Here is a 22,925-nt window from a genome sequence, read left to right on the forward strand (position 1 = left end):
GGTGTGCAAACACGCGAGTAACGTAGCGCGGAAGAGCGCCTTAATAAAAACCCTCGATGCCGAGCCAGGTTTTCGAGAGGCTGTGCTGCGACGCGCCCGCTTGGCACCTGTTTGCGCACAAAATTAGTGAACGCATATGGTCTCTATATCCTCCCGAGTACTTTGTGTTTCAATAGTTGGTTCGATGAAATGTATTTTTATTCGAAATTAAAATTTTGAAGGCTAAAAGTTTCAAAAAACAAAGATTACGTGTCACACGGACCCTTTTCCCAGTGCATAAAAAATTCCTCAAAGTGACTGCTCGTGCAAGGCATGATCACAGTTCTGGCATCCTCTCGCAGAAAGAAGAAGGAAACGGTCTTGTTTCTCATCGATCCACTTAGCCGCGTCTACTCAGATTTATCCCCGGTCGCGTGTCGCGCGATTAAATCTCCGTTCCCCTCGACGGCTCGTTACACGATTGTACTTTCGCATTTTTCCCATTTCGTCGCGCTTCGCGCCACCACTTGCCCTTCGCAATCCGATCCAAGGGATCCACCGAGCGGAGCACGGTTTCGCGAAGCATCCATCGAGCGCGCGGAATCCTCACGGAAAGGAACAAGGAAGAGAGCTGGTAAGAACCTAGGGTTGCAAGAGAACGGAGAGGGGTGGCGGAGGCTCGTATCTCGAATCGAAAACCGACGACGGGCGGTAGAGAATGCGAGTCGTTATTATTCCTGCACCGGTAAGCTCTGCCTTCCCGTTCCCGGAAGAAGCTTTTCTCCAGCCCTCTCTTCGTCCCCCCAACACCCGTCGCTCTTGACGGCATCGTTCTCTGCAGACGTTCCTCCTCGGGATTGGTCTCGCGATCCGGAAAAATATTTCTCCGCACGATGCTTCTCGAGAACGTACGCGAATCAGAGGCATAGCGAAGAGTTGGGTTGGACCAGGACAAGAGATGGGAATAAAGGAAATGCAGTCGGTCACGAAAATATTCGTACGTCGGTATAATTTTATCTTCCGGTTTGAATAAATGTACAATGAAGCAAGATGTATTGCGGCATATTGCGGTGTATTATACGACGGGGTTGTATGCGCTGGTACGTACCTATCATTGTGACGGTTCCATGTTTCTTCTACTTCAAGGATGGGTCGGAATTTAAAGGACATATTGCTAATTCATCCAATAAAATGTCGGAGTATTTTTCCAACAAACTGCGCGAGAGAAGAAAGATACTGAAAGAAACAGGAGAAGAGAAAAATAGGGGAAAGAATGGAATATCAGCACCCTTTCTTTCTGTTTCCCGCTCCGACAAGGCTCGATCGAGGTGTCGACTCATAACCAATTCATGAAACACCGAGAGGCGGTTGTTCCCGCGGCTTGCGCGAGCAGAAGAGGGTAGAAGTCGCCGGGAGGTATAGAAAAGCGGGAACGGCTGCGGAATATTTATTTATCGCCGTCACGACGCCGCGCGGAGCAGACGTGTTTCTTCCTCTACTTTTTTTTTTTCTTTGCTAACGGGCGGAGGGAAGGTTCGCAGACTGCTGTTCCGTGAGAACGAAGGAGGGTGAAACGGCGCGGGAGGAAGAGGGACGGGGGGAGCGAGATCCCTCGAGTCGCGCGAGCACGAACTTAATTGAATTTCACGATACTTACGACCGATCCGAGTAGCTCGCGGCAAATTGTCGCGAAAGCGAGTGGCCCTCGATGCCAGCGCGAGAAAAGTGCTCGAGGAACGGGCGCCGCATTAATTCGCCGCCGGGAGGCGGGGACCGGCGACTAGGTTCTCCTGACAGCGAGACGGCGAATATCGAGAAGGGGCGCGTCCGGTCAACGAGTTTCGCGCCGATCAAAGGCTCGTTCAGTCGATCGTGAAATATTTTTCTCTACCACCCCATCTCGGGTGGTTCCAGACGCAGGAGCCAGCCTTTAATAATTCCACCGATCGGCTCTTTCTCTCTGTCTACCTTCGCGGGCTGAAGTTTTCAGCGTTAATTAGCGGAACAACGAGGGTGAAAGCGGGCAATTCGGAAGCTCAGAAGATCGTTCTCGATTCGCTCGTCGAACAAATGCGAATCCAATTATCGATTTCCTGCCTGGTATTGTTGTTACGCGAGTACCGATCGGAAGGGTACGAGCAGCTTTTTTTTGCCCTCGACTTTTTCAGCTAGTCTGGGTGGTATCGATGGTGATACCAATGACGAATGGAGACATTGGTCTGTCCTAGACACGTTTGCTTTTTTGGGACCGCGTTTCGAAGTACTTGAAACTCTATTTTTTTCATGGCATGCACAAAGTTTTAGTTTCCTATGTGCCTTCCTAAGCAAACAATGTTTCAGATACTAGGTTCTGTCTGGTTTCGAATGCATACTAATTTTTCCTCGTTCCTAAGCATCGATATACACCACAATGTATGCAAGATGCTTTCGAATAGCTGACCATACTCTATAGAGAGTCTAGTAGCACTCGAGACTCCATTCAGACGGCCAAAGTGGCAGGTTCTCAAACATGCTAGTCTCCGATTCGTCACCAATGGCGTATCCAACACACAGGGTTCAACGATTGAACCCCTTACCGTGTTCCCTGCGAGCATTTTTCCAGTAGTCTGCATCCCATTGATCGTACTAGCCCCACCGGAACTCTTTTCCAAACTTTCTTTTCGCTGGTCGCGCGAGTTCCCTACCCTTCCTCCGTTGACGCTAGCCACCCTTCCCACTCGCTCCCCTTTCGCCGCCCTTTTCTTTCCTTTTTCAATCCCATCACAGAGTCGAGCGCCCAGCAACGAGCCTGTCGTCCGTACGTCGGTAAATTAAATCTCGAATAAAGTGCAAATAAACGAGCGAGGGGCGCGAGGGACGTTGGTGAAAATGAGAAAGAGGGACGAACAGCGAGGGTTTACCTAGCCGGTGTCGCTGCCTAGTGGCTGGCGGTCGAAAGTGCGGTGCTAAAAAAAAGCGCCGGAACGAGGGTGAAAAAAATGTCCGCGACGGATAAAAGTGCGAACCGACGCGAGAGTGTAATTTATTTTAATTAGAGTGGCTGCATTATGTAAGCGGGTGAAGCACCGATGAAAGGGTTTTGAAAGGGTCGCGAGAGAGGGAGAGAGAGAGAAGAGAGGGGCGTCCTGACACCGACCAACATTGCTTTCCCTACCCTCGCGTCCCTTCTCAGTCGGCCTTTGCCTGCGGCCCCCGGAACGGACTAACTCGCCCCTGGCCAAGGTCATCCCTGATTGAACGTTTGAAAAGTCAGTCAGCGAACAGGGGGAGTGGACGAGGCTCCTGTGACACACGAGAGTCTGTCGTTTGACTGCCCGGAACACGAGTCCTTTGACGATTGCTTCTTTACTAGGGGAGGGTGGCAAGCTCGGTTGTTCCTTTGTAAATGAGAAAAGTTCTTCCTTTTTATAATTTTGCTTTTGTTTTTCGACAGAGCGCGTTAGTTGTCTGAAAAGTTTTCGAGCGGCCGTCGTTCGTCGAAAGAGTTGTTGGGCGAAAGAGAAAAGAAATCCGCAACACGCGTTTAAATAAAAATCTTTCGCATATTACGTGGAACGCCTTGTACAATTAGGAAGCACGAAGACCGAGTTGGATACACCAAAGGGGAAGAATTTATCCGGTAAACGTTGATAGAGGCGCAAAAGTGGCGCGCGTGCACGCGCACGCGCCTCCTGTGTACTGATGCGGAAGAAGAGAAGTGGTTCTCGGGACGCTACTCAGGAGGCTGAGACGGCGACGCTCGCCCCCGGGAAACACCGGGGGTGGTTGTTCTTCCCTCTCGGCGGACAGGGTAGAGAACTACCGATCCCAGCTGCCTTACCGACACCTCTGATCTCGTTAGGGACGCATTAATTAATTTACAAGATGGCGGCGGTGGCAACGATGACGACGACAGTATAAGAGAGGCAGGCCAGCCACTGTGTAAAGTCGAGATAGGAGGGTTAGGGGTAGCAGAGCGCGGCACGTTTTAATTACTAATTGAAACGTTCCCCTACCAACCATCCACCTACCCCAACCCCTTGCTTCCTGCCGCGCTTCAATCCCATAACTCTGCTTCCTTTCTGCCACCGTCGACACCGTCGTTGCCTCATCTACCACCACCACCACCGCTGCTACCATCGTCGTCTCTTTCCCTCTCTCGTCCCCTCTGCCCCTCTTTCCTATTTCATCCCTTAGTCGATTTTACCTCGCAGCTCTGTCTTAATATCCGTCTCCACCGGGGGTACTTAATATTTTTAAATACTTTGCAGTACACCCTCCTTCGTCCGTCCTTTGTCCTCCGTTCCTCTGTCCCGTCTCCCTCATTATACGTCGCCCCACGGAGAACGGCGACGGTCTCTCGATCCCCCTCGTTTTTCGCGGCCGGCGTACCGTGTTTGGAATTTATGAGAAGGTAAATCCGTGGCTGCCGCGAATTAATTAATTAAAAACATCACGCCGCCTTAATGACATTCGCCAACCACACCCCCCCGCCTCTCTACCCTTCTTCCCACGCTCCCCGTCATCTTTCCCGTTCGTTCTTCTTCGATCTCCCGCGCCACCCCGTGGCTCTCCCCCGTTAAAACCCGCTATTCACGCGCCGATCCGCCGTCTCGTTCCGCGCGAACATTTGTTATGGAAATCACGGTAATACCCTGCACCACCTACGAGTAGAACGCGCCACCTCCGTCGTGTACCCCGGCTAATGGCCACTTTTCTCGTTAACCGAGGTAACGGAAGTAACAGCGGCACCTCGTTTTTACGAGACACTTCGGGGGATTGTTATCCCTGTGTAAACAATCCGTTGAAGACTCTTTTCTGGTTCGTTCGTTTCACGATCCGTCGATAGCGTCTCGTGATCTCGAATTCGAAATGAAGTTCGCCAGGGACTTAATGAGGGGCGGACGACGTTCCATTGAGAGAAGAGGAACGGTGAACTTGAGAGTGAAATCGGTCGAATCGAACTTTATTTTACTGAAAATTCAGCACTGGTTTTTAGTGATCGACTTTGCAATTACAATTTTCTTTTTTTTACCCACCCTCTGTTCGACCTTTCCTAACTTATTGCGAGGTCGTTTATGCGCCAAAGATAAAACCGTTCCTCTATTACCCTTAAATGAATCTTCGAAGCCCTCTAGAGAAAAGAACGCAACCATTCGTGTACCATAAAAAAAGCGATTACTCAAACCGTTTAACACGAAGCGAACAACCCGCAACAAAACCGTAACCGGGCAAAAAGAAACCGGGCAGATTGCCTGGACGTAAAACTCGATGGACAATGGCGCGAAACAAAGGCCGCGGTAATGGCCGGGGTAGAGTAAAGTGAACCGGAAACAATAGGGGTAATAATAGAATTCAAATTGATTCAGCGTGTCGAGAAAGGGTATCTCGCGGCGCGGCGCGAAAGCAGAAGAATTCTCGAGTAGAGAGAGAGAGAGAGAGAGAGAAAGAGAGAAAGTTGGAGCCGAGCGTATGCGAGGCGCGGTCAAGCGCAATTTCAACAGTGCCGCGACAGCGAATCGCTTCGCTCCGCTCTTTTACGATCGATTCGTTCGGCCCGCGATTCGTTCCGTTCTTTGCGCGGCGATATTTACGCGCGCGAACCATTCATCGCGGGCAGCGCGGGCGCGAGCGCGCGTTAATTTAATTGCAAACCGAGAAACGCTCCTCATCTCTCGTATTCCACGCCGCCCTTTAACACGAAAGGAAAGCACGGAAACCGCGCGCGGACGCCGCGGGCGGCGTGGATAATCCGCGCGAGATTCGTCTTGGCTCTCGGAGCGATCGCGATTCGAGGGCTCGCGCGAGGCCGCCGCGTCGAACAACTGGAACGCGATTTGCGATCGCGACGGGACACCGTGTCCGAGCCGATTTCCAAAGAGCGATCCGTGGAGTGAATGCGTTCCAAAGTTGATTTCCAGGTGGTCCCCGTAGCGGTCGTTCGGCGTGCGTAAAAACAGCTTTGATATGGAGATTGCCGATGAAACTGTTTCACCTGGGGAATGCTAATTCTCTGTAATCGTATTCCTGTTTCTACCCTTTGGTAACGTTACTTTGTTGGAAATATTTTAAATTATATGGGATGTGACGTGTTCTCGAGCGAACAGTTTATAATCTCAGATTATTGCGTTCACCGAGTTATTTGTTATTCAAATTGGCATGGATCGATGTGCACACATGTTTCGCAAACAATTGCCACACTGCTCCTGGCAATGCACCGCGGACCTGGTTCGCACGCTATTGCATTGAAAGTCGAACCGTAAGCTTCGCGTGTGCATTTGCAACTGTATTTTTTATACCTCGATTTATTATATCGCTGTTCAAAAACTCGCTCGCGTAATCCATCGTCGACGGTATTTCTGTACAACAAATATTATTTTCGAAGCATCAAATTTCCAAACGATAAAAAAAAAAAAAAAAATAAGAGGGACAGAAAAACTGTACCGAATGGTTTCTCTTGAAATACCATGTATCCAAATTACTGAAAAATCCGGCAAATTTAACGGACGATAACAATTTCCGTTTCTATGCGCAAAGCCGAAAGTTATCAGTCAAGTCGAAAGTGGAAGCGACGGTTCACCCGGGGAAATGAAGAATTTCAGGTTCCAGCTGGAAAAGTTGGTGAACATCGGTTTGGCGAAAATGAATTTTTCCCGTGGTTGACGAGTTTCAAGGGATGGCGAGGCTCTCGAGCCGGATGGGGAGGACTATCGAGCCTCGAGGGTGGCGCGGTTAACGCACACGCGCCCGCCGTGTGGCAGCCACTCTTTTACGACTCGCGGCACGTTTAACGGCCGACTAAGCTTTTTAATAATTCGCCGACCGGTAATTAGTTCGTAATTTAATGAGGCGGCCGTAAAACTCCGCCCGAGGCCCACCCGAGCTCTCTCCAGCCGCCCCGTAATTACGTATCTCCGTATATATTTCACAATATAATCGTCCGGCTCTCTGGACGTGTCTTCTGAATCTTCCCGCGCGGCCGGAAATGCCGGGCGGGGCGAGCATTCCGGGACGATCGCAGACCGGATTGCTGAAAAGGGATGGGAGGACGAGGTTGATCTTATAAATGTGCTCCTTCCTTTTTCCTTCTCATTTTAACTAACGATCGCAGTAATTTAAATGCACACTAGTTCACCTATCTCAATAAAAAGATTTCGCCTAATCTACAAAATGATTAAAAATAATTATTTCAAATCGCGTTAGGCACTCCATCCTCGACGCAGCTCGAACATCTCCATCGCCGTTAGTTGATCCAAAAATCAACCTGTACAGAGCATCCAACTTGGCATAATTCCCCGTGGAGCGGGGTAACTTCAGACACTGTTCATCGCACGAGCCGTCGTCCTACGATCTCGGGTATCGATACGCTCTTACCGTGTTACACGAGGTATCGCCCCTATCCGACTCCCGCCGCGATATTCATCCGGCATATCGCGGGGCATCGTGCCGGATACTCGTGTACGATCGAAAATAGACCGGGCGTACTTTCGCCCCGGCTATAATTCAGCTATCATCGATAGTCGGGCTGCGGCTACAGCCCGGCAACACGTGTAAGATCGAAAGTAGGCAGGATCAGAGGGTCTAGCGAGAGCGCGGTTAACAAGATTCCTACACGTAATCTCGCCGTGGCGAGGCCGTTTCGGCGAAGGGGTTAGCCGTACGTGTCCCGCAAGGGTACGCCGTTTAACAGCTCGCGATAGCACTGTCCCGGCCGGAACCATCTCACCCTCTTCGTCCTTCGTACCGTACCGAGCTATCCCTTTCTCTCTTCCGTCCTTCCGCTGCAATATACGACCGCCATAAATCAGCGGTTCGATCGACGATGGAGCAGCCGGCCGACCCTCTCCTCGTTCCTCCGGACTCGGTTTCTCCCGTTCTGCCTTCGTGGCGATACCGCGCCACCAGGACGCCCATTAACTGGCTTTTTTGCGATGTGTAATGACCTTAAAGCGCCCACGGTTTACGAAGCCATTCGTTAAGGCTGGCGGAGCGCGCGTCGGTAATTGCGCGAGAATGCGCCCCTCCGCGGGCATTGTTGCGTACGACCTTTTTCTTCTCCCCCTACTTTTTTCCTTCCTTTCTTTTTTTACCTCGCAGCTATTTCTCTTCCTCTCGCGTCCTTCCGCTCCTCTCCGATCTATCTTCGCTCGTCCGTTGCTTTTTTACCTTCGCGTCCTTCTCGTCGCTCTTTAATCTCGCCTTTAATCACTTAGATCAACGACGAGCAACTTGTGGCTCGTCGAAGTTGCTCGCGCGACCTACTTCGATCACCTCGAGCGAAACATTGTTGCGTTCCGTTGAATTTACTGCGCTGGCGGTCTTTGAATTTCGCAGCCAGGCCATCCTTTAAAGAAGAATCCGTGTATCGAGGATGAGAGATTCCGATATCGACATGAATTAGCAACAAATTAGCAACCGTCGAAATTACGCCTATTAAGTTGGATTTTCAATTTCAGCTCGGTGCTAAAAAGCGGCCCGCTCATCGTCCACTTATACGATTTCTCCGACCGCCGTCTCTCGTTTCTCCTTTCGATCCTCGTCCCCCGTCTGGTTTCTCTTGTTCCAAGGAGGTCGTGTGGTAAGGGAGGCGCAGTTGAAGAAACGGGCGAGATAATAGGGGAGAAGCCCGGCACCGTCGAGCACGCGAAATAAAGCGACGATCGTAATCCACCACGGGCTTTTCAATTACCGGAACTCTCCATCCTCTCTCCCTCGTCGGCTCGTCCCTTCGTTCCACATACTACTTCTGCTGGTTCCATCGCCCCTGTCCCTACCCCCCGCCATAGTCCGTTTGACGGAGCGATAAAAATGTTTCCTCACCCTCCGCACCCTTCTGTCCCTTGCTCGGGAATAACGCGAAGGCACTTTACGGCTAGCTATTCTGTTTGCTCCTTATTTCTCTCTCCCGTTTGCTCCTCTCTCGTTCCGCCTTTTCCACGGTCTAGTTTCCTCTGTCACGTTTCCCCTCGTTACGACCAATGTTTTTTATTTCACCTGCCCCTCTTTCCGCCGCCCCTTTTCACCAGCTCGATCGGAGCAACGGAGAGAGCCGCTACTCCTTTGCCCTCGCGCACGGCGTGCCCTCGAGAAGCTGCCGTCTCTCGACGAAAGACCACTCAACGTCGACGCTCCGTCGAATCGGGCGAAAGTCTGCCGTCTCTCGCTCGGTCGACTTTCTTACGCCCCGACACCTCGTCGACGACGAGGACGGGCATTCTTCGCGACGTATTTGCGGTCGCCGTAGCAATCTCGCGTCGAGCATTTCCTCCGTCGTTTGGGAACCCGCGCGACTCGTGGCCTCTCGACAATACGTCAGGGGGTAAAAACGTGCGATCGTTCATATCAGATATTTGTTGCCACTTGTAGCTTTTATTCGAACGATTTCATTTCAGGCCACTTTCCTTTAACCCCCTGTTCGCCGTATTTTATTTCATCGGGGATGTTTCTTCGTCCGTTCCGCCGCAATCTCCGCGGCAACCGACGCGCGCCACGAGAAACTTTGTTATCGACGATAGCGAATTCAATCTCCGAAAAATATCTGCCCGGCCGCACTCCCACGTCCAGCAGCCAGCCTGTCGTCAGTTAGGGGCAATTTCCGCGTTGCCTCGTACTCCGGCGCTCGACGTTCGCCTAATGGAGAAAGAACGCAATCGTCGCGGTTTCTGTATTCAATAAAGCTCCCGCGGACAGCAACACACGTACCGTGCCCCGTGTGATCGGGAACAAAACGAGAAAGAAGCCAAAGAAGAAAAAAAAAAGCAGAACGGAGGGAAACGATGGAGGACGGAATTGGAAAAACGGTCGAAACGGAGATAGGGGCGGACAACCCTCGCCGGCGGCCGCGAAGGAGCGGGCGAGCGAAAAACCGGAGAGCGATTCGATGCATATTGCGTTCGCCTGGCGTTTTCGCGATACCGATACCCGCCGTAAAACCGTCGCTGTCGTGGTTAGAAGTAATTGGCCGCAACGGTAACGTCAATGGGAACGCAGCCGCTTCGAGGTCGGTCGAACGATAACGATAACAATAATATCGATCACCCTGGGACGGGTTTTGCGGGCGCAGAGTCGCGAGGGGCGCGGAGGGTGGTGTTCGATGCAACAGGGAATCAAGGGGTGAGTCGATCACCCGCGAGTGGGGGTGGACAGACAGGGTAGATGGAGAAAGAGAGAAAGAGAGAGAGAGAGAGGGGCTGTCGAGGCTCCGGTGGTGAAGCACTTGGAGCGCGTTGTTGCATAAAATTGTAAAGCTCGGAGCGACGCTAGGTTGGCGGCGCCGTGCCGAGATAGCTGCAAACAGAGGCGAGTTAATTTAAAAATGCAAATTCCACCGCAGGGCTCCCGGCGCGGCCGATGAGGGACGGCCAGAGAGCGTAAGAGGGTGTGTGGACGGCTACGGCTACGGGGTGAGCGAAAGAGACCGAAAACGAGAAAAAGAGGGTACGGGATTTTGTAGTTGGCTGGCGGAGAGAAAACAGTGCAAGAAAAGGGCGGTGGCGAGGGGAACACGCCTCGACTGTTTACGCTGTACCTATAAATCATCTCGACGGGAATTTTTGTACGATTCGCGACATCGTTCGTCGCGTGCAGCCGACAGATGGGACGGAGAGTATTCCTGACGCTGGGAGGGGTAAGATAAAGGACGCGAACGGTGGATTCTGCGATAATGTGGAGTTAGCCCTTCGTAATCCCTCGCAACGTGAAAGGCGTACATCCGTGTCGCTGCCTTTTAACTGCTGCCTGCAAAATTGAAAATAGATGGAACGTTGTAAATGGGTTTAATTGTGGTACACCACGAGATCGATACACCCCGTTTTACCGAACGAAATGCATAAATTTTTTCCTCGGAAGGTCAAATATTTCTATAACCGTTTCATTGTATTCCTCGCGAAATATCAAAGGAACTTTACGTTCCACTTTTCCTTCGGAGAAAAATGAAAAAGCGTAACCGCTCGCGTAATATTCGCTCGGCACCATATTTCTAGCGGCACAATCACAGTCTCGAAATGGAATTTCTCAAACCGTCGCCGACGCGCGATTCTTTCGCTTCAACAAAGTGGAAAACGATTGCGCGGTTCGCTTCTCGTTTTCCTCCTATCAGCTGCACGATTCTCATGGTCGGATACGGTCGCGGAAAAAGAACGGAAAAAGGAAAAGGCGGTAGGAATAGCTGCGGAGGGCGGGATAACAGATTCGGCCCGAAGAGCGAGAAAGACGGGGAGGGACGGGCGCGCGAGCGGAAATAAAAGTTCGCGTTTCACTAATTGCCGCGATGATGGATGCACGCGGTGACCCAGTGACACGCGGTTGATTCCAGAAATCGGCTGCCGGTTGGCCCGGCGGGGCCATTAAAAATTCCATGCATCCTCGAGTGAGGCCGCCGTCCAATGTAATCACGGGAACTGGCGGAATTACGCTTGCGCGGCAACTTCCTGATAAATCTCCGCCAGCTGTATTGGCCGCCGTCATTTTGATAAGTAAATTAATGACCGTTCAACGAGAGAATGAGAATTCGACCAGTCGCTAGCAGCCAGATTTTTTTACTCGCGTGCAACGGGAACGGCGTTAACGAGCAACGATTAACATACCAAACGCCGTCCTCGTTCCAGGCGAATTCATGATCGCTTCGAGTACCGGTTAAACGGTCCATCGTCCGCCAAAAACCGCTTTGAACCGTACATTAATCTACCCCTAATAACGAACCTCGGTTTTCGTCTCCGTGCCTCGGTGGCAGCCAGGTTGAGAACCGCTGGGTGCAATCTTGTACCAACTGGAGTTTGCGGGGTCTTGGGAGACGCGACTCCGGTTCGTAACCTCCTCTCTCGGGGTCCTGGCTACGACGAGGGTGGAGTGAGGAATAGGGAAACAGGCGGCGTGGGTTGGTTGAGGTGGAATACCGGTGTGGGGTGAGTGGTAAGGAGACTACTTGCCTAGCGGAGGGTGAGAGGCGGAGAAAGGAAGGAGGAAGGAGGAAGGAAGAGCAGGCGAGCGGTAGAGGATGAGGTAGTCGGTGGCTTGGGATATATCCGTAAGGTCGGTGGTGTGGGTGACGGTAGTTGGGTTGAGACGAGGCGCCGTGGTAAAGGAGTCGCTCACTCACTTACCACCCTCATAGCTCCGACCGCCAACCCCAATACCACGCACACCACCGGCCTCCTCCACCTCCTCCTTCCTCTCCCTTCCCTTCCTTGCCCTTTCTCTCGTCACTCCGCGACCTCTCTATCTATCTCTGTCTCTGTCACTCGACAACACCACCACTACCACCACCGTCTCCCTGACTACACCTTTTCGGTGGTTGGCTGCTTCTGCTTCTGCTTGCCAAGTTCCCAGCCTGCCTGCTTGCTTGCCTGCCTGCCGGCAGACCAAGACGTCCCTAACACTACAAAGTCTATATATCTACGATGTACCCAACGCGGCCCTACCCTGTCTTTCTGTCCTCCTCCTCCGCCTCCTCTTCTGCCTCCTCCGCCTCTTCTCCACTCCTTTTCAGACCACCCCTTTGAGAGAGGTACCGACCCCCATATTGATCGTGGCGCGAACCCTCTTTGCTGGCTGAAGGCTCCGGCTGCCGCCGTCGTACGATCCCGAGCGGGGGCTAGGTGTAAGTAAACTTACGCGAATGAAGGTCGGACCGCGCCGTGTACACACACGTACACGTACTGGGTCGTTCCCGAGGCTTCGCGTAAGAGAGAGGGTTGGCTGCGGAGGAATACGCGCGTCTGAGTGGGTTGATAGCTGGCTGGAGGTGAGAAATAGCGGGACCAGGGGTGCGAGAGGACGCTTCCGTCGTGAGGGTGCATCGAGTGCTTTCGGTATTTCAATGGCGAGAAGGAAAACGATGCGTTTGCATCGGGGTAGATAAGGCTGCTGAATACACCGGCGGGATCGAACGTATTGTGCAAGGGAAAAAGTGGCTCCGGGTACGTGTACGATGTGTCTAGTAACAACGACGATGCACGTACGCGAATACTCGAAGGGAGAAGACGTGCAACCGAGCAAACGAGAATCGATCAAATTAATACCAATAGTAATAAGAATTTGTTACCATGTAATTTTTCTACGATACATCGTTCGATCGTTACGTATGCATAAAAATGTAAGTATCAGAAGTGTAATGAGAAGGCGTGCGATAAAAACGAAGAACCTAGCCGAAAGAATGAAAAAGCAGCTGTCGAGTGTTAGAAGAAACGATCAACTCTCGCAGAAGCTAAAAGCTGAAAGCGAACATAGTCATCATTCTTCCCAGAAGCCCGCGCGTGGAAGCTACTCTCGCAAAGTTGATCCAAGAGAGCGGTATAAAAATTCTATGACACGTCGAAACTTTGGCAACAGCGATTCATACGGTCCTCTTTATCCGCACGCGGAGGCCGGTTACGCCGATCCCACGGAACTTATCTCGCGTTAACCATCTCCGTTCCGACATAAATCCAAGATCTTCGAGATTCCCCGCATTTTTATGATAATGCATCGCTGCCACCTCTCTTGCTCTCTCTTTCAGTACGTCTGTCCTGTTCTCCCTCGAAAGGAGCAACGGGTTCGTTCTCGGAAATATCCCGTCGAACTTCGAGTTAGTCCCGGCATCTCTTCCACCCTGTATGTTTTCTTTTACCAAGTCGATTTATCCGGGAAAAAGAGCGCCGTCGAGAGACGCGTATACGCGCCACCCCTGCTCTCTCGGCTAAGCTTTCCTTTCCAGGAACACGACAGCTGTAACCAGACCGGGTCCCCGTGGCTCCTGCCCGGATAAATAGCGACTTGGCCATTACCAGGTAACGAGAAAGATCGAGAGGGATGGTGCGCCTCGGTTTGTCCTGCGAGAGTGGAAACGGATCCCGTTTCGGGTCCTCTCGTTCCAGAAAAGTCGACTGCGAGGCACGTAATACGGTTCCTCGGGGATTCCTTCCTTTGAGAAGTGGTTCGACGCGGCCGTGTGCATGTTTTCTTACGTCCTTCCGGGGATTTCGCTCCCCTTTCGCACGCCTCTAACCCTCCTGATCCTCTGTTCTGTTCCCTCCCTTTTTATCGGATGAACCGATTGCTCTTGTACGAGATCGAGATGAATTTTTCGATACCATTGGATTCTCTACCTCTTCTTTTGCGTTCCTGAAATTAGTTGGCATATTTTCTTATGTCTTTGATAAAAGATGATGCGCTCATCAAACTCCATAATTCCATTCCAGTACTAAATTCCAAGGTAATTATTCTTCTAACCAGCGTTTCCCCAATGTATATAATCATCCAGGAGGTCCTTCAAAAAGGGACCAGCCGTCCTGGTGGCTTTCTAAATCAGAGTAGAGTAACCCTATTTCATTTCCTTTCGGGCGACGCACAACCCTCGAGACACGGGGCGACGGCACGATGGGACGGGATACGCCAGGGGGGCGTCGGGGTAATGGACCGAGCCAGAGGTGGCGGTGGATGAGAGACGAAGGGTAATTGAGAAGAGGAGATTTACTTCGGGGTCGAGAGAGGCTGCGAGAGAGGGTAGTTTACGGTCACGCTCGGGATGGGGCGTGCAGTTATCGAGGGGCAGGGAAAGAGCTCGCGGCCGCTTAACGGGGATGAAGAGGCGAACCTGAAGAGAGACGTCGCCGTATCGACGACAAAACTGTCGCTCGTAAAACTTCCTGTCGATAATATCTTCGTCGCTTTCGGGACCTTCGTGTCTATCGATGATATCGACTGCGGCGTTCTCGAAGTAACGTTTCGACGTTCAACCCTCTGACGGGTGATCGTCTATATTCCGCGGAGAGGAAAGTTTAACAGAGGGGGGATCACGGATGGATTGAAATTAATGTACATGCGATAGTGGCAAATTTATTTGAATTGCTCCCTTGGTTCGGATTTTTTATCTGGTAACAATGAAAATCTTTCCTACGGATTATTGCATCCGACATTTTGGAACAGAGTCAACGGTTTTCCGCTATTATTTGCTCTGTCACTTTTCCAGAGCGACGGAGCAGGAACGCCAGACAGAATCGTGGGAGGCGGGACGCGTAATTCAATTGCACCACGGTACATCGACGGGCAAATATTTTATTTAATCCCCGAGACACGGGAAACGGTTTAAAACGTTTAGACGTTTCGAGATTCCCTTTTCGTTACTTTCTTGTTAGCCCCCGACGTGGAGGATCGTGAAAAGCTTCGACGAAATTGATGTGATTTCATTAACCGACTCGAAAGCGGATTCGAAAGCGGATTGTACACGGTCGCTCTGGAAAGAGTTTTCGCGATAAATCGCGACGCTCCCGCTTTACGGAAATCTTCCGTCTCGTCGCTCTTTTCCGGGAATGCTGCGTCTTCCGGCAGATGCGCGCGTCGACGAGTATTTGCACGTCTCGACAACATTTTTTTCATCCAGCAGTGTTTGCGGTCTTTGATGAGCGATAGATGGTATCGAAAAGAGCGATTTGATGGATTCCACGGAACGTTGCGGAAAAATATTTGCTCCGAAGGGAAATACGAATTACATCCATGGCAGATGGAAGATGAAACTTACAAAATTTACTACCCTTGGATAGATTGAAAGTTTTCGAGAGATTGCTTTGCAAGACTCTCTCTCTCTCTCTCTCTTTTATTTAGAAAAGATAACGCAAAAATATACTCGCACGAAGAAAGGTTTAGTCGTCTCTCTAAATTGTTCGTTCGTTGGTATTGTTACAGAGAAACTCGATATCGCCAGCGGAGCGCGAGAAATACAGCAGGCCCCGATCACCTGACCCGCAACACCACGATCACCTACCGCTGAAGAAGATGAAGAAAGAGCAGGACAAAGACCTGGGCCATGTAAGTATCCAAGATACTTCTCCATGCCTCTCGATCAGCGGTACTCCTTAATAAAGCCGTGCACGTTCCCGGCCCATAGCAAAGCGATGGTGAAAAGAGCGACCAAGACTTGGTGGTAGACGACGCGAGCGAAGGGCCGAACAGTCCCACGGCGAACGGCACCTCGTCGCCCAGGGAGAACGGTCTCGACAAACTCGGCCCGTCCTCGGTGCCTTTGAGCAGCCAGGTGAAGAAGGAAGTGCCGCCGCCGTCGCCGAGGAGCGGCACCAGCAGCAACGCCAGCACCCCCTCGGCCAAGAAAATGGAGGAACGAGAGAAACCCACAACACCGATCTCGAAACCTGTCACACCTACGTCAGCGGGTTAGTTGCTTATTTTTTGCCCCCCCCCCCCTCGTCCGTCTCTGATGATCATCAAGCTTTCGCTGGTATACTTGATGAAGCGGTCGTCAGAAACGGATTATCGTATATAATAAGAGGGGTTGATTTGAAACATTCTTGTTCTCTTTTGCGGGCTTGTGATTAATACGTCGACGATTAAAGTTGACGCGGTTAATCCTCTCACGATGTAGACGAGTTTTTCTTATTAGCTCGTATTATTAGCGAAAGAGTCGTAAATTCTTAGAACAAGATAATCGTATTTATTAAGATTCTATGTTCGAGGGATGATCGGCTGGTTTAATATTTACGATTGTTTACGTTAATCACGTTGTAGAAAAATACTTGCGAAGCCTGACGATGAATGTATGGTCGACAGGTGGTAGCAGCTCCGGGTCCGGTGGTCTGAAACCATCGAGTTCCAGCAAACCGCTGGTCTCGGCTTCGGCGGTCGGCCCTTATCCGCCACACTATCCGCCGCCACATCATCCACCCGCAGGACCTCATGTGGACATGCTGGGCTATCCTCCCGCCCTGAATGGATATCCCGCAAGACCGCCTCTTCAGCAACTCTACGATCCTCACGGAAGCATGAGGGCGCCTCTCGGACCTCTCGGCGTACCCGGTGGCAAACCGTAAGTGCTCTTCTTGCCCCTTGATAAATCCCTCTCAGCGATGCATCGACACATTCAACCGGGCATCGTAATTCAAAGAATAACACGGCGTCGCGACAAACGAGATTTCACGTTTTACCATTTCAAAGCCTCCCGTCGAACCTATTCGTCTACGAGCCGACCTAATAAATTTGAAGAACCTTGAAATCGCTTCACGTGCACACGAACGACCTTTAACTTCCCTTGACACCATTCTAAACGATCGTCGAATAGCTTTGCCATGACCGACTAACTTCCCAGAGACTTTACAGGACCTTGAGTCGTCTCTAGCATCCCCTAATGCCCTTAACTTCACTTTGAATGACTTCGAATTACCTTAAACCAACTTTGATACGACGCGTAGAGTGCTGGACTCGGTAGTTGGTGGCAAATTTATGTAATAATCCAGAACAAACCGCGTTATTACTTCGAGTCACCAAAAATCGAATCCTCTTAGCCATATCTGTGTCGTGGAAATCGAACTGGTTCGAAAATGTGTCGCCAACTCTGAGTCAAAGTCAACGAAGATCATTTATCCCATTCGCCATGGGAAAAAAAAGAGAGAAATGACTGCACCAGGAAGACACGAGAGAAAACCGTTGAATTTCCTTGTTTTACAGAGCGTACAGTTTTCACGTAACCAGCGAGGGCCAGATGCAACCGGTCCCGTTCCCGCACGACGCTCTAATTGGACAAGGAATACCGCGTCATGCACGGCAGATAAATACCTTGACACACGGGGAGGTGGTGTGCGCGGTAACAATCTCGAATCCGACTAAATACGTTTACACCGGTGGCAAAGGATGCGTCAAGGTCTGGGACATCAATCAGGGCGGCAGCGGTAGCGCGAAACACGTATCCCAGCTTGATTGCCTGCAACGAGACAACTACATCAGGTTGGTTAAACGTTACGTTCGCACAACGTCGCATTAACTTTCCACGCCGTCTGGCAAACGCGAGATTCGCCGCTGAATAAATTCTGATTAGCCTTTCCCCGACGGGTTCCCGACAACCCCCAGACCGCCGCGTTGCGGTCTCGTTTACCGACTCGCGCGTGTTTCTCGATACGTGTAATTTCGACCTTTCGAGGAACGCGCTAGTTAAGTGACTAGGTAGTTTGAAACGACGCTGCTGCTCGCTTATCTTCGCTTTGAATATTGATTGCTCGGAAATTGACTGCGCCAGACGGTGCTTTTAACACGTCCGCGGCCGCATTAGTCGACGAGCTTTCCATTTCCTCTCAATCGATCATTATCGATCGACGCTAGTCTTCAATCATTATTATTTGTCGAAGCTGTTAAGGATTTTAACAATTGCACTGCGAATATTTTTCTATTATATATTTCAAAGAGATATGTTTGCTCTTTGCCAATAAACAGATCGGTGAAACTGCTACCAGATGGTAGAACTCTGATCGTGGGGGGTGAGGCGAGCAACCTGAGCATCTGGGACTTGGCGAGTCCGACGCCGCGGATCAAGGCGGAACTGACCTCGAACGCGCCAGCCTGTTACGCTCTGGCCATCTCGCCGGACTCGAAGGTCTGCTTCAGCTGCTGCAGCGACGGTAACATCGCTGTCTGGGATCTCCAGAATCAGTCTCTGGTCAGACAGTTCCAAGGGCACACGGACGGCGCCTCGTGCATCGATATATCCGCGGACGGCTCGAAATTGTGGACGGGAGGGTTGGACAACACGGTACGCTCGTGGGATCTACGGGAGGGCAGGCAACTGCAACAACACGACTTCACCTCTCAGATATTCTCTCTCGGCTACTGTCCCACGGGAGAGTGGCTGGCCGTGGGCATGGAGAACTCGAACGTCGAGGTGCTGAACGCCACGAAACCGGACAAATATCAGCTTCACTTGCACGAGTCATGCGTGCTTTCGCTACGTTTCGCTACTTGCGGCAAGTGGTTCGTTTCCACCGGCAAGGACAACTTGCTGAACGCGTGGCGTACACCCTACGGTGCCTCGATATTCCAGGTAAAATACTTTTGAATACCCGCGTGGTTGGACAGTTTAATTTGTCGATGTGAATGGTCGTATACGTTACTCGACTCGAACACGCGTATGAGTGATTTAACGAAACGATTGCTCTCTGTTACAGTCGAAGGAGTCCTCGTCGGTGCTTAGCTGCGATATCTCGACCGACGACAAGTATATCGTGACTGGCTCGGGCGACAAGAAGGCCACCGTCTACGAAGTGATATACTGAACAGTCGTATGGACGATGCACACTTTCGTGACATCGGATGTCGTCGAATGTGCTACGCTTTTATAATAATGGTGCATAGAAGAAACGAGAGACCAGGCTTACAGAGGAACAAGACAGAAGGGGAGCCTGTTAGACGAGTACGCCCGAAAGACTAGAAAAAAAACACGGTAGGAGGTTGAACTCTAGGTAGTGTATCGAGAAGAAAACTATCTTTTTTGTGAATCGATAAGTGATACATTGGCGTGTGTTATATTTGTTAAATTTGAATCACGCGCAACGACTTCCGCGTTGTACTAGAGAGGAAGAGACCAGAGGAAATTGCGAGCCGGACTGAAGTTATATTATATAGATATAAATATATATATATACATAAAGGTGGCAGAACGTTTTAGCTATTTAAGGTTGTATAGAGCGCATGGTTATAAATAAACGACGACGACGACGACGACGACGATGAATGGAGACTGTACGTGTGATAATGTTCACTTAGACGATTGCATGTTCCGCGATCGCGCTCGACTTCGGGATAGGAAGTCGCTTGTGTAATATGTTACTAATGTAATATAGAGTTTTACGATAAAACTACCATTTACGTGCGACTGTGAGAAATGCAAGGTGAAAATGTTCACCGACATTTTCACCGCGCGTGATGTCCTCGTGCTTTAACTGTGGTCGACGAAAGAACGAAAAGAGGGATGCCTGATAGAAAACGAGAGACAGGGAGGATCTGTACGTACGAAACACGCTACGATCTAGCGTAGAGAAGCGATCGAAGTAGATGCGTGTGCGTGTGCCTGCGTGTGTGAAAGAGCGTGCGTGCGTGTCGCGTTGCAAGGATTCTTCGTAAAATATATCGAGCACACAACACGTAGAGGAAAGAACGTTTTAACCCGGGGATAGATGAACGTAGGTCTATAATAAACCGATGTAATTTCGATCGTGCTGAAGATGTTGCGACGGAAGAGGGTGGGTTTTTTTTTGTGTGCGATCCCCATCCTCGACGTTTCCATCGCGACGAGGAATATAAAAAAATGTCCCATACCCTGAAATTTGTACTCGTATGCGAACGTTCGGTTACGATTTTTCGTTCCTTCGTTGTTGTTCTATAACGTCGGTACTGCAGCTATCACATTCGTGACTATATGTTCCGCGGTAACTGTGGGAAATTGTGAAAGGCACGGACAAAGGCTGAGAGGAGAAGACAATAGCGCGTTCGATCTCTTTTGATTAATTCTCGTTTCTTTTTTTCTGTAGCAAACGCGCGTAGAACGGACAAGGAAGATTGAAGCTTTCACCCGCGCGTACCGTAACCGGTATCGCCGAAAGAAATCCCTGCAACATAACTCCCCCTCCCTCCCCTTGAGAGGCACAAATTTTTCAGTACATCGTATCTCGTTTGCAGCCGATCTCGAATCGTTCTTCGACTCAGGATCGAGAATTAAATAGAATTATGCGACCGGTTGTTCAAATGACGAAGATTACGGACCACGTGCGTCGATCTATTTCTATCTTTTACTTACTTGATCAATTTGAATCTCTTTGATTTTTACAGCGATTATGGTAAACCATGTACGATGTACTTTGTGTATTGTACCCGTTCGCGAACGAACTGTAGTTCGACAGTCGTGTCCAGACGTAACGAAATTGAAACGTACAATCGAGAGTGTTGATCTAGCGATACTAACAGAAACGCGTTATGGTGGCCAAGACAATGGGAGGTGGTTTTATCTAGTGCGATCATTCCTCGCTAAACAACCGTTATCACGCATTCTTGTTACGTTAGGTTTCCACATGCAAGGATTATTGGCGTCGGTAGTCATCGGCAGCAATGAATTTAATGACTCGAAATACTCGCGTGGTTCTTACTTTACCGATGCAGTTGATACTAATAGTTCCGGTGGTACGGTGTCAGTCGCATATGCTCGCGTACGCAGCGTGTCAATAATTTTTATACGTGGATACCTGGCTTTAGTAAGTCATGATTAAAACTCCGCACTGTAGCCGATAAAGGATCAGCAGAAGCACGATGAGACATGAACAATTGAAAGAGCGAACGCTCACGAACGCGTACCGTTAACTGCCATTCCAGCCACCAAACGTTGTATATCGGTATCCACGGATAGAAGCACACGGACTACTTGCGCTGCTAGGCACGATTATTCGCGTGATGTCCACGAGGCGAGAATATTTTTGTCACTACCCCTTAGATTTAATTTATTACCAACTCGATCGACGAGAGACGATTGAATTTATATCGAAACAAAAGAAGAGAAGAGACGAAATTACGCCAAGTGCGCGCGGTCAACCGATTTCCTTCGATGCACTCTTGAGAACGGCGCATTCGAATTAATAGGGTACTAGGTAGCGCGTTATTATTCGGATCTCGAACGGTGAAAGCAGGGGATGCATAATGGAGATTTATATTTTGTTACAGGAAGGCAACACACGTTTTACATTCGCTGTGATCGTCGTAGAATCGACGCTATAAATATACTGCCGCGAGAACACGATTAAACGAAAATTATTACGTTACAGTGAGAGAAAAAGAAAAGAAAATAGGTGAAAAGAAAAACATGACAAAGCAGAGAGATTTTCGACGAGCACAGCTTCGATGATAGACCAATAGAAACAACGATACCTCAAGAAGACTCAATAGTTAATTATCTCTTTAATGGATTAACTTGTACAGAATCGATATTCTTTTACAGTTGAATAATTACGCATACCCGCATACAGTTTGCATACATAAACACACAGACGCACTAGGAAGAACAGCGAAATCGTGATTCGACATCCGCAAATAAAAGTAAAAAGAAAAAAAAAGAACAACTTTTCTGTCCCGCGTTTCATTGAATTGTGTCTCCGTGCTCTCGCAATTCGCACTCCGTGTGTACGAAAGCGATGAGAAATATACGCGTTTCCAGCCAGAACATCTGACAAAACAAAAGACAAGCGTTAATCCTTTCCAAGCACAGTTCATGTTGTTCCTATAGCTACGCGAAAATTGTTTCTTTCGACAATTAAATCATCTATATCTATATACACGTGAAGTTTTATTTATTGTCACCGATTTACTCCATTACTCCATTGGTAAAAATTATTTTTCATATATCAATAACCGTGTCATATCGCATATGTAATATATTAATAAATTAATGGTAATACTTCCGCACATGTATAATCATCACTCAAGGAATTAACATTTCTTTTCAAATTATGTTTGAGTTCGCTAATTTTCTATATAACTACCTTCCATCGAAGAAAATAAAGAATGAATACTAGTTATTACATTTATAGATAAAATTAAAATTTTGGCGCTAATAGTTTTTTTACTGGCGCCGTCTCTGTAAAAAGTGCTCAAACTGGTCGTACACAATAATCAACAGCGAAGTAAACTACTGAAGTACTCCGCAAAGATGGCACTAGTAGTTCTTGAGTAGTTTATTTGGCTCTCGATAATTATGTGCGACCAGTTTAAGCTCTTTTTACAGAGATAGCGCCAGGGGTTTTTGAGTAGGGTCGGTAGCATCTGTCTCACTCTTTTTTATAGCATTCTCGCATATCTTTCTCTCTCTTACATCTAAAGCGGGAAATGTTCAATAAATTACGATAAAACTACTGGAACATACGATAAATTGCAATAAAAAAGTATTGAAATATACGTGCCGACAGCACAACTTTGTCACAGTAAGAGCCCTGTGATTTCACGCGGCGCAAGTAACATCATAGTGCTCTTATTGTGACAATGTTGTGTTGTCGGGGAAATGGCTTGGATAATTAAGTTTGCAAGAAGCTTGCCATGCGGACGTATTACCTAGTATTATTGAGAATTAACTATTATTGAGGATTACTATTTTCAATGTTAGCATGCCATTAATTTTACAACCTATAGAATGCTTGAAAAACTTAATTGGTATTTAAGCCTTGACTTTTCCTGCA

At 49.4% G+C, this 22,925-nt stretch overlaps 1 protein-coding gene across 5 annotated transcripts in view; it reads left to right on the forward strand.

Moving 5' to 3' along the window:
• Positions 1–20,004, forward strand: part of LOC143422389 (protein groucho) — a 113,366-nt gene extending 93,362 nt beyond the window's left edge. For 4 of the 5 annotated variants that reach the window (XM_076892978.1, XM_076892981.1, XM_076892982.1 and 1 more), the window contains 6 exons: positions 15,619–15,741; positions 15,821–16,103; positions 16,498–16,753; positions 17,392–17,667; positions 18,151–18,754; positions 18,879–20,004. In XM_076892978.1, coding sequence (XP_076749093.1) covers positions 15,619–15,741; positions 15,821–16,103; positions 16,498–16,753; positions 17,392–17,667; positions 18,151–18,754; positions 18,879–18,986 — 1,650 coding nt within the window. In that variant the 3' untranslated portion in view covers positions 18,987–20,004. The remainder of the gene's footprint in view (positions 1–15,618; positions 15,742–15,820; positions 16,104–16,497; positions 16,754–17,391; positions 17,668–18,150; positions 18,755–18,878) is intronic. The other variant, XM_076892979.1, reaches the window with a different exon arrangement.
• The last annotated feature ends 2,921 nt before the right edge of the window (positions 20,005–22,925 follow it).

This window comes from Xylocopa sonorina, chromosome 3 (genome assembly GCF_050948175.1).
Source record: "Xylocopa sonorina isolate GNS202 chromosome 3, iyXylSono1_principal, whole genome shotgun sequence".
Classification (NCBI taxonomy): Eukaryota; Metazoa; Arthropoda; class Insecta; order Hymenoptera; family Apidae; genus Xylocopa; species Xylocopa sonorina.